This window comes from Micropterus salmoides, unplaced genomic scaffold (assembly GCF_014851395.1).
Source record: "Micropterus salmoides isolate LMB-PRFRI ecotype aquatic unplaced genomic scaffold, ASM1485139v1 Ms_hic_scaffold_5, whole genome shotgun sequence".
In the NCBI taxonomy this organism is placed as follows: Eukaryota; Metazoa; Chordata; class Actinopteri; order Centrarchiformes; family Centrarchidae; genus Micropterus; species Micropterus salmoides.
The window spans coordinates 23,617,401-23,628,524 of record NW_024044237.1 but is presented as its reverse complement, the minus strand read 5'-3'; the positions used below and the strand labels follow the sequence as shown (position 1 = coordinate 23,628,524).

The window sequence follows — 11,124 nt, the reverse complement described above, 5'->3', positions numbered from 1 at the left end:
ACTGTTCATTGCTGAAGACATCAGTAGTCAGTAGTAAGTTAAGCCTACATCCACTGGTGACCTCTGGGTAAACTGGGTAAACTATTACTGCCTAAATGCCAATAATAGCTGGAGTGAGAGTCATGCCTCCTCTGTGTACCATTACAGGTTATAAAAAGTATGTTGTTGATCAAAGTCAAACGGCAGTGTGAACCATTAACCTTTAAATTCAGACTCACGCACTCTTGTTATGTGCAGCTTCACACTAAAAGTAGAACAACAAACTGTTCAGAAGGATGACAGTGATACAAAACAAGAACGAAACTTTATTTAATTTATTCCCCACTTGTGTTAAACAAGCTTATCACATCACATTCTTCATCAGATGGAGACAAGCTTCAAGCAAGCAACTCAGGTGCACAACAGAAAGGCACGAAAACTGTCAGAGGGGAGTGACCGAATGTACAGAACTAAGGAGCATATAAATAAAATACAACTAAATTGTTGTAAATTTAACCAAGTTTGATTCTGGAGACTAATGTAGGTTCAGATTTAAACCAGGTCTGAGACTCAATACTCATTAGGCAAAATATCCTTTTTTTTAACAGGATTATAATGGACCAACATTATAATTAATTCACTAAATACTTTAATGTAAATCTTTCAACAGAAGTGTACATTTCAAGAAAACACATCTGCCTAACATGAGTGACAGAAGCATAAAAACCTAGCACAGGTTTCCAAACAATAACAATAAAAAAACTGGTCCCAATGGTGGTAAAGTGTCATGATAAGTTAGTGTCCCTTTCATCAGGCTACAATTAAGTAACTATATGTGCAACAGGCCAAATTTAATTTAGCAGTTAGTGTATGTTACATGATGGATAAAGAAATACGAAAACTATGACAACAGTATTTCTATTAGCTTGCTCGTACATTCACGTCATCAAAAATCAATGTCATTAATTCTATACAAGAGAGTAATTTACACATATACTATTGTACAGCACAGAAACCGAGAGGAAAAAAGCCTCTCTGGGGGTTTGGAGGAGGGAGAGGGCTCTCTGGGGAGCAGGTGGACGGCTATTCACAGCCATAAATTTAATTTTTAAAACATGCATTATACAATCAAACAATGCAATATTGATCATACATGTTTTGGTACTTGATTTAGTTGTTGGCATCAAAGCTAAACATAGGAAACAATTGGGGTGGTTGCTGGGATAAATTTTAAACTGTGTGCGAGGAAATAAGCTAAAAAGCTAACAGTTATTGTTTTTTTAGGGAGACAGAAAAAAAAAAGCAGAAATTTGGGATGCTTTTGATGCACTGACGGGCGGCAAAGTGCTCAGGAAGGTGTTTTTAAGAGGTTAAAAGGCTGTGAGAGGCAGAGCAGCTGGGATGGATTATACAGATTGGTAGCCAGTGCGACTCTTCCTCCGGCCAATCAGGTAAGAGATAAGCACAAGGATGATTAGGAAGCTGAGCGCCACACCCACTGCAATGGGCACCAAAAAGCTCAAATCAGAGTCCAGGAAGCATTCCTCAGCTGACAGACAGAAAGAGAGAGACAGAGAGGAGACGGACAGCAGGTTAGTGGTTTAGTCAGCAGAAAACACGACTCGGACAGAGATTTATGATATTTATAGTCCATAAAGGGTTACAGAAGGAGGGCAGGGCAGCAATAAAGGAGATAAGAACCTCCAAAAAGTGGAATCTGCACTATATATGTAGTGTAAATTAGAGGAAAGGGTCATTAAAAAGGCACAAAAAAGATATCACTCAAGTGGTTATTACTTGTTATTCTAGATGAACATTAATTTTAGGTAGAATGATGAATGGAAATTCTGAAAAGGAGTAGTACAACCAGGGTGCAAAATTAGCACCAGCCATCTGCTACTTCACTCACCAGCCCAAAACAACGTATTGAGTGGCTGGTACACTTTAAACATTTACTAGCCATTTGGCTGGTGGACAAAAAAGTTAATTTTGCACCCTGAGTGCAACATTTGGGAAATATGCAAACTGCTGAGTCATATAAGAAGATCAATGGCACTCCAGTGTCTGTCCGTTCCGGCAACCAGTTAGCCTAGCAGACTGGAAACAGAGAGAAACAGCTAGCCCTGGCTCTCTCAAGCGTAAACACAATCTGCCTAACAGCACCTCTAAAGCTCTCACATTAACTCTTTATATCTTGTTTGTTTAATCTGGACAACAAAACAAAGTATAAAGGCAACATGTGGCTTTACATGGGGGCCAAAATCACGGCTCCTGGGCTGTAGTTTCATATGAACCGTACAGACATGGGAGTGATATCAATCTTCTCATCCAACTCTCGGCAAGAAATCAAATGAGCAAATGTCTAACTATTCCTTTACGAATACAGTCAGGCAGTAAAATATTTTTTTCACAATTAGGCAAAGGCAGCGATTCACAGACTACCCTTTCATTAAGATCTAAATGAGGCTATTTTAACTAGAAAGACTCGTATCCGGTTGCCATGTTTCGCTTTCTCCCGATGAAATAGGCCAGAAGAACGATAAGAATGAGAGCAAGCAGGGCAACTCCGACTGCTATGGGAACAAGGAAGCTCTCTGCATCAGCCTGGCATTCCTCGGCTAGACAAGAGTGAAGAGAGCAGAGAGGTGAATGTCTTATAGGCTGTACAGAAGAATTGAAAATTTAAAAAAAATAAAATCACGGTTAATGCATGAACGGCTGAAAGAAAGAAGTAGCCTGCTAACTGAAGTAGTCCCAAGTATTTAAAGCATGAACAGTAATAGTTTTACAAATGAATCAACATTTACTCAAGTGTCCAGGGCAGCAACACATTTTTATTTCCATAAATCTTAAAACACTAAAAAGCTGAACTTAAGTCTGACACACAGTTTGATCATTGTTTATAGCTAACAGCTGTGATTTGTATCCGCATAGCACACATCAATTGATCTTTAACAAGATGGTCTGGCAGCACAAATTCCCTTTGCTGAACATGTGCGTGTAATGTTCTCAACTGGTGAAAGGAAAATAAATATGGAGCCAAATCATACCAAGTTAACAAAAAGGTACAAAACAGAAGTTTATAATTAAGGAAGGCACAGCTGTCATGATAATGAGGATGAACCGCTTAGATTTACTGAGAACACAGGAGGTGAAGCATGAGAAATCGAACATTTACACCAGTGCTGCAAAACCATCTTTATAATTAAGGCAACCGAGTTCATACAAAGCCGAAATACACAGGAAAGCAACAGTCACAAGCAAAAGAGCCATTATTCATACAAATGTACAACGTCCCGGGAAAGCAGAGTTTTATAAGCAATTTCAAAATGCAAATATTTCTATTCTCATTTTCAGTGTTGTTTACTGCCGGCATTGTTCCAGTCCTGAAGAGTAGGAACAAGGCGTACAGTACACACCTCTCTGCTGCAGTTATACAACAATACACAGCTACTACCATGTATCACTGTGGCTTTCTATCATTACACATTCTGGGGCTTGCATCCATCCCCGATACCGCATCCCTGCCACCTGCACTAACTCCCCGACTTAAAATGCTCCTGGAAACCTACTTTCAGGTTCTTTCTGTGAGCAACAAGGGTCCTACATGAAAACAAAATTTTCTGTCAACAATTTTGTCTATTTTAAATTAGATTTTATCAAATACGTCGGTGGATTTAGCAATTTTTTAAATCAAAATCAGACAACAGATGTGCCGTTGTTTGCCTTTGCCAGCATTGTTGAACAAAATTTATCAAACCATACCCACAAGGCTCTGGTAGAGCAGCTAAGCTGAACTAAAAGAAAAAAGTAGGTTTAACATTTTGGGAAATAACATTTTTTGCTTTCTTGCAGAGAATTACTTGTGTCTGCAAGCAAAATATGAAGCTACAGCCCGCAGACGATTATAGCATAATAGGGGAAAACAGCTAGCTCTGTCCAATGGTAACAAAAATCCACTGACCAGCACAACTAAAGATCAGTAATTAACACGTTATATTTGATTTGTTTAATCCATACACCACCACACGCTGTTACATTTCCTTTTTTCAGGGAATAAACAAACAAAATAAAACATGCTAAGTGATCGTTTAAACTAGTTTTTCCTCCTCGTTTCCAGTCTTTATGCTAAGCTAACTGTCTCTTGGCTTTAACTTTATATTTAACAGATAGACATGAGTACTATCAATCTTCTTATCCAACTCTGCAAGAAAGCAAATAAGCTTATTTCACAAAATCTCCAGAGTCAAACGCTTCATGATTTTTTAACTTTAAATATTCAAAATTGAAACTAAGTTTTCGGGAACGTTAACGTCCCCCGATCCAGCTGCAGCCCTCAGAGCTCAGGCCAAGCCCAGGCCTCTCTACACAGGTCAGATAATATGACGACAGTCTCAGCATAATGCAAATATATAAAGAGTGCTTTAGTGCATTTATACGTAAATATTCTCCTTTCAGAATTGTCTGTGCTGAAAGTGAATATCCACACAACAAAACTCTCCCTTTTCTAAACCTAATGCCAAAAAGTATTGTGAGAAATAAACCATTGACGTTTATTTTCAAAACCTTTTAGACAGCAGACATTTTGACATGGTATAGAAAGAAAAGCACAGGTGTAATAAACAACACTAACAATAGCTTCATCTCATGTACTTTTGTCAGTTCCAGGATCTTTTCACTTACATGTAAATGAACCATTGTTAGTGTCATTAGTTCCACCTGTCCTTCTACTGCTTGACGTGTCGAAATGTCTTCCATGAAAAAGGTCTATTAATGTTCAAACAACAAACACTTTGAGTTCACATTCTTAACATGACTGGAGCCACATGATTAGGACAATAATTCCAATGTTTCTCCTGCTCTACAGGGGCAAACACGGGCTAAAGCTTATTTTCCACAGACAGCTTTCCAAATGGAGTAGACTTTCATCCTTATTAATGAATTTCTGATGACAAAGAAAGTAAGCTGCTTGTACATCTTGCTTTGATTTGTGAAGGACATGCTGTGAAATTTATCGTTTTTCTATGTCTTGATGTGAATAATTATGGGGATGAAAAGTCAAACCATTAAAAGGAGTAAAAAACAAAATGTGCACAAAGAGTAAATAATGACAAAAGAAAACAAAAGGGGAATGACTGCAGAGCAAGTGCAGGATCCCGCAGCAACATATTCCAACTGTCGCACATCAGCTTCTATAAATGCAGAAGTCCTGCTGTATCTGTATATATGATTTGTTTTTTTAAGTTGTGTGGATGTTGCACTTGCTCATTAACAAAACACAAATGGAAAGACATCCAGAAAACAACAAAAAAGAAACACAAAAACTGGGGTGGGAGTGGGGGGGTAGACAAGGCTGGTCCTTGAGAAAAAACACCAAACCCTCTTCACATGGATTTTACTATCTTATTATAGTATCATTAAAGACCCTTCAAGCAACTGCATTTCAAAAATGATCTGTGTATTTCACATCTCATTGTCAATCCCAGCAGATAATAAAATGTATTTTTGTAAAACTACATCTCAATTTCAGATTTTGACTGTTGAATTGCCAATTAAACATATACAAGACACCCAGGGACCAGGCTTGGGAACCCCGTGATATTTCAGTAATGATTGCAAACTGGATTTAAAGGGTCTGATATCCAACATAAGTCTTTCTTCGACCAATCACATAAGCGATCACTACAATGAGAATCAAGCCAGCCAGAGCAGCGCCAACAATGATTGGGATTAAGATGCTGGTGTCATCCAATGAACATTCATGGGCTGCAGATAAAAAGAGAGTCAGTCAACAGGTGAAACAGTGATTTTCTGATTAACAACACATCCTGAGAGACACGGGGGAAGCAGCAGAACAGCAGATTAAGATTATGTGCCATCGTTAAAAAACATTTGTTTAAATGACTTGTGATGAGGGATCTTGAACAAACATTGCTTAATTTTAAGCAGAGAAAAGCCCAGAATATTTAACTATAGGGTTTGCTGACTGGATTTCTGAAATCCAAAAACCAAATGTCACTCCGTTTTAATTTTTACATCTGGTTTGCTCAAAGGGATAAATTTACACCTTAATAAATACAATTTTCCTGTGTTGTGTTCCATGGGTGCTCAAACGTTTAACTGCATTTGACATATTTAAATATGTCAAATTCTGTCAATATTATGAAAAAATAACCTTTACTGTCCGTACCAATTTTCAAATGCCCAGTCCTAGTACAAACATGTAGACATCTAGAGTCAGCCACTTCCCTCAGCAGGGTCTGCTTTGAGCGACGTTACAGAAAAACATACCTGTACTGAAAATACCCTTCTTGACTCCAAAGGGCTGGACTTGTAGGTTGAAGGTGTAGAGGGTGAGAAAGCTGGTGATGGTGTAGTTCTGCTCCTTGTTACACATGTAAGAGCTGCCGACAGCTGCCTCCCACAGACTCAGGTTGGTGTTCCCCTCCGAAAACGCGATACCTTGAAAGAAACACAGATATAAAAAGGAACAACATTGGCTTGCTTCTCAGCGTGGTGCCTGGTCTGTGTGGGATATGATACTTCTAATTACCAGAGCTTGTGCTTCCAGTGACGTTCAGAGCCTGCAGGCGGAATTTCTTTGTGTCCTGAAAAAACAAATTTAGAAACAGAAAATATGAATCAAAAGAATTTATTGTGAACAAATGAAATCTTACAAAGAACCTATTCTAGCAGCTTTCTCACTAACACAGACCGATTATTATTTAATTAATCGTTTGGTCTATAAAACATCAGAAAATATAAAAAAAAAAAAAAAAAGTCCAAATGTCTTATTTTATCAGTCCAAAAGCCAAAGATATTCTATTCACTGAGATCAAGTCAAAGAAAAAAAGGGAGAAATTCTGTGTCACAGTTGCACACATTGCACAACAAGATACGATGTCCAGCTTCTGCTACTCTAGTAGCATGACTGCAAAATTGACTTTTGAATTTATTATCATCATAATCTTAGAGCCGTTTCATGGGTCCTTCAAGAACTGAGAAAATGTCACCAGACAGGTTTATTAAATGGATATAACATACTGCTGAGGACTTACATTGGCGAAAGTGAACATGATGGTCATTGAGTTAGACACCAACACCAGCTCACTACTGTTGACTCCACATGATCCAGAGGATTTGGTCCCATTAGGCTCAAGGTTTATTTCCTGATATTTCTATGCCAGGAGGAAGAGAAGGAAATCAAATCAGCAAAGACTATAGTAACAAGTTTACAAAATACATATCTGTGTTTATGAACTTACCTTTCCTTGCATTACACCAATCCGCAGACCAAAGGTGGCTAACAGACAGACTGTGCTGTTTTCATCAGGCTTAACACTGTACTTTCCAGTGGTGGGTGTGGGGAGGGTGGGTGTCGGGGTGGTGGTAGGAGGAGGGGCAGGGGAAGTAGTTGTGGCGGTGGTAGTAGGGGTTGTGGGTAAATCAGCAGCACAAGTGGTAACTGTGAACGGAGTAAAGAAAAAGAAAAGCAATGTAAATAGGGCAGAAATATTACAGGCAAGATGACATGTGACACTGCATCTGCACTTACTATTTGCACTCTTGGTGCCGTTGCTGACAAAAGCCTGTATGAGCACGTTCCAGAGCGTCTGATTGACAGAATCACCTTCAATCATCTCTTTACTATTGCAGGAGTAGCAAGTATCCATGCCTACATCTGTAATGTGAGGCTTCGCGATAACAGTTATGGTGTCTAAAAGAAACAAAAAAATAAATAAAATAAAAACACTTCAGCATGAGTACAGGGCCTTTTCAGCCAACTGTGGAGTTTTTGTTTGCACTGTGAGGTGTACAAGTTACCATTCAATGCAGATTTAGGGAAGACGGTCGCATCACTGAGGTTGTAGGAAAAGATGATAGAGTCTGCTTGGTACATGGCTCCATTGGTGGTGAAGTTCACACTCCAGGAGTGTCCTCCTCCGAAATTAAGCTTCAACGTTGAGCTTTTAGCATCACATTCACTTCCAGTTGTTGTGGTGTTATTAGGAAGTTCAAATTCGACTATTGCACTCTAAAAGAGAAAAGTGTAACCTTATCTTAGTGTGATATTCAATTGTTTATAAGCAGACTTGACCAAGGAAAACAATTTACAGTTTTAGTTACAATGACACTTAATATGACACACACAAAAATATCTAACTCTTAAAAAAAAAAACAATATGTTGTTTCTAAGCATCTGCCAAACTAACAAACTAAAACACTGTATTTATAAACATGGCATTAACATTATTCTAATAGGCCAGGAACTGGTAGGCAACTGATGGTCTGGTAGGCAGCTCAAAGAATAATAAATACAGATTAGAGGATTTTTTCAAATTATATACTTTTCTGGGAGCTGCTCTCCATCACACTTCAACTCACTAGTGAAAAGAGGAGACATTACAATCGCAATCTGCATGACAACATATGCTTCCCTCCACAAATGTTGTCTGATAAGGACACTGTGTAGCCTGACTAAATACACCAAACTCAGTTGGACATAGCAGAACATCTTGTGGTTCATGTGACTAAGACCAGACACTCACCTTATTGCCAGTTATTTCATATGAGACGGTGAAGTTGACCATTAGATTGGCATAGAGGCATAACTTGCCATCTTTCCCTGTAACATTCACCTCAGTGCAATGTGACAGCTGGAAGACTGAAAAGAAAAACAATAATTACTCTATTTTCTATATTATAATTAATAATTCATCCAGTTGGAATTTGGAAATTGGAATAGTTTACTCTCTTCACTAAAAATATAGAAACAAATATGGAATTTTATGGACACTTCATATGTCTGTCTGTTCCAATATAAAGGTACGATTAGATTTAGATAAGAGCTTATTATATAACAGAAATTGAGACTAAGAACCCAGACATTTTTAGGCAAACCACCACCATCCTCCAGCTGACATTGGATGAACTCCACAGCCAATGCCATGCACTAATAATAATATAATAATAATAATAATCCTTATTTGTAGAGCACTTTTCAAAAACAAGTTACAAAGTGCCTTAACAAGTGTAAAGAATAATACAAAAAAACAAGATAAGAGCATGAAAACATTGAAAAGACTAAAATACAGATTAATATAAAATTAGTAAAATACAATAAAAGGGATAAAATGAAGTCAAATAAGATCGGGAAAGGCTCTCCTATAAAAGTATGTTTTAAGAAGGGACTTAAGAGTTCACTGACTCAGCCGACCTGATTTCCTCGGGCAGGCTGTTCCAGAGCCTCGGGGCCCTGACAGCAAACGCTCTGTCCCCTTTAGTTTTCAGTCGAGACTCTGGAACAGACAGCAGCCCTCTGCCCGAGGATCTCAAGGTACGTGCTGGTGCAAGTTGTAATACAACTTCATATTGTAATTTTGTGAACTCTAAATAGAACTAATGTTGACACAAGTCCATAATTTCAGGCACCTAATTTAATGTACAAAAGTCAATTTCAGGATGTGAATTTATAACATCCCACACAACTACTGCTAAAAAAATATACTACTACCTGTCACATAATGGTTTTTATGAAATATTTATTACATATGCAATAGTTATATGACACCAGGTTGACTATAGTGGACAACAATAAAACATTTGAAAACGAAAGTACACTCTTTAAAAATTATTTTCAGTTGTTCTTGCAAAAAAAAGCCCATTTCTAGCAACGCCTGTCAAAATACAGTATGTGATAATTAATGTTAAAAACATGTGCAGTGGCAACATAGCTGAAATTCCTAACCGGGCACAAAACTTGGCGTACACTGTCTCTGTCAGCAATGAAGGTAAACTTTCATATCAACTACCGCACGTACATGCACACATACAGTGCGCATGCCAGTCTCTCATGGCTAACAGTGGAGGACAGGTTGGCATGCAACCATATGAATTTCTTTTCGAACCAAATTGTCTACTCACATAAAACTAGTAACGCTTGCTAAATCACATCGCATCAAGTAAATGTAACACTAGTATCAACAAATGGATTTAGTTGATTCCTAATTTAAAACGCTCTCTGAAATTAAAAGATATCTTGTTTACAGTGATGGCTGTTTGCTTTATAATACCGGTTGCTCTGGAGTCATAACGTTACTGTGTTCACAGTTATGTAACCAACCGCTGTCAGTTAGTAAGCTAACGTTAGTTTGCTAAATCACACAACGTCAGCCGAACTGTTCTACTTGTACTGTCACGCGCTAACTTACTGTAAACTGAAGAAGAAAAAAAACGTAGCTAATGCTAACTATTTTAGCCAGTTAGCTTAACGTTAATACTAGTGCGTTTTATGTTGTGTCAACGGGGGTTATACACAATCTTTACTCTCTTAACTTTGCTGTCTATGGCTAACGTTATTTAGCCGCAGATATGACTCAGACGGTCTAAAATTTTATCAACTCAAAGTTTAGCATCACACCAAGTGTTATCCAACCAGTAAGCTAACGGCTAAGTTGGCTAGCTACTGTTGACTGGTCAACACATTACGGATTGGCAGTATATAACGTTAAAGCTGGTTTGACAGTTAGTTTTAGGGCATAGTTTGGTTGAAGATTAACAGCAGTTGAGTGGAAAATTTTAGTTTCTTGAGCTGCAAGCGGAGACTAACGTTACGCGCTGTTCCAGTCTGACGTAGGTAACAATTAGCACTCATGCTAAATTAATTAGCTAAACATCACGACTATAGACTGCTCCGCGAATTAACAGGCGATAGTGGTTTCGTTTTAAGGCCTGTGCTGTCAATTCACCCTTTTGTCTACAAATTAAATACAATTTAAAACGACGAAGTTTCACTTCAATATGTTTTCCTGGGCGGCGTTTAGCCTGAGACCAGAAGCACCAGGCCCAGAGTGTCCCACAAGTTTAATCACGTCTCTTCGCAGAATCACATATCATTTATTTTCTGTTTCTGCAGTCGATTTAAAGACTAACTACGCTGATGATACATACCGATTCCAAAGGCGAGGAGTAAAACAAATGCAGCGTGTCGGTTCATGATCGCCCAGTAGTTTGGAGTATCAGCCACCGAAGAGAAGATGAAACACCTCGATAGGGACGCTCAGTCAGCTGTTTGGGATGTAGCTCTACCGCCGCCGACTGTACCAGGAAATCGGAAGTCATATGACAGGGACCAGTGTGTCAAAC

General features: G+C 38.4%; 1 protein-coding gene across 3 annotated transcripts; it reads right to left on the bottom strand.

Moving 5' to 3' along the window:
- Positions 1–285: 285 nt before the first annotated feature.
- Positions 286–11,088, bottom strand: lamp2 (lysosomal-associated membrane protein 2). Of its 3 annotated transcripts, none has more exons than XM_038699731.1 (9): positions 10,930–11,088; positions 8,529–8,644; positions 7,804–8,014; positions 7,535–7,696; positions 7,245–7,444; positions 7,038–7,157; positions 6,533–6,587; positions 6,271–6,441; positions 286–1,528 (listed from the first exon to the last, which is right to left on the bottom strand). In XM_038699731.1, the coding sequence occupies exons 1-9, from the start codon at positions 10,973–10,975 to the stop codon at positions 1,386–1,388; spliced, it is 1,224 nt and encodes a 407-aa protein (XP_038555659.1). In that variant the 5' UTR covers positions 10,976–11,088; the 3' UTR covers positions 286–1,385. The 3 variants fall into 3 exon arrangements, with proteins under 3 accessions (XP_038555659.1, XP_038555658.1, XP_038555660.1); XM_038699730.1 differs by lacking the exon at positions 286–1,528 and adding an exon at positions 1,723–2,597; XM_038699732.1 differs by lacking the exon at positions 286–1,528 and adding an exon at positions 2,794–5,745 and having other exon boundaries at positions 10,930–11,087.
- Positions 11,089–11,124: the final 36 nt, after the last annotated feature.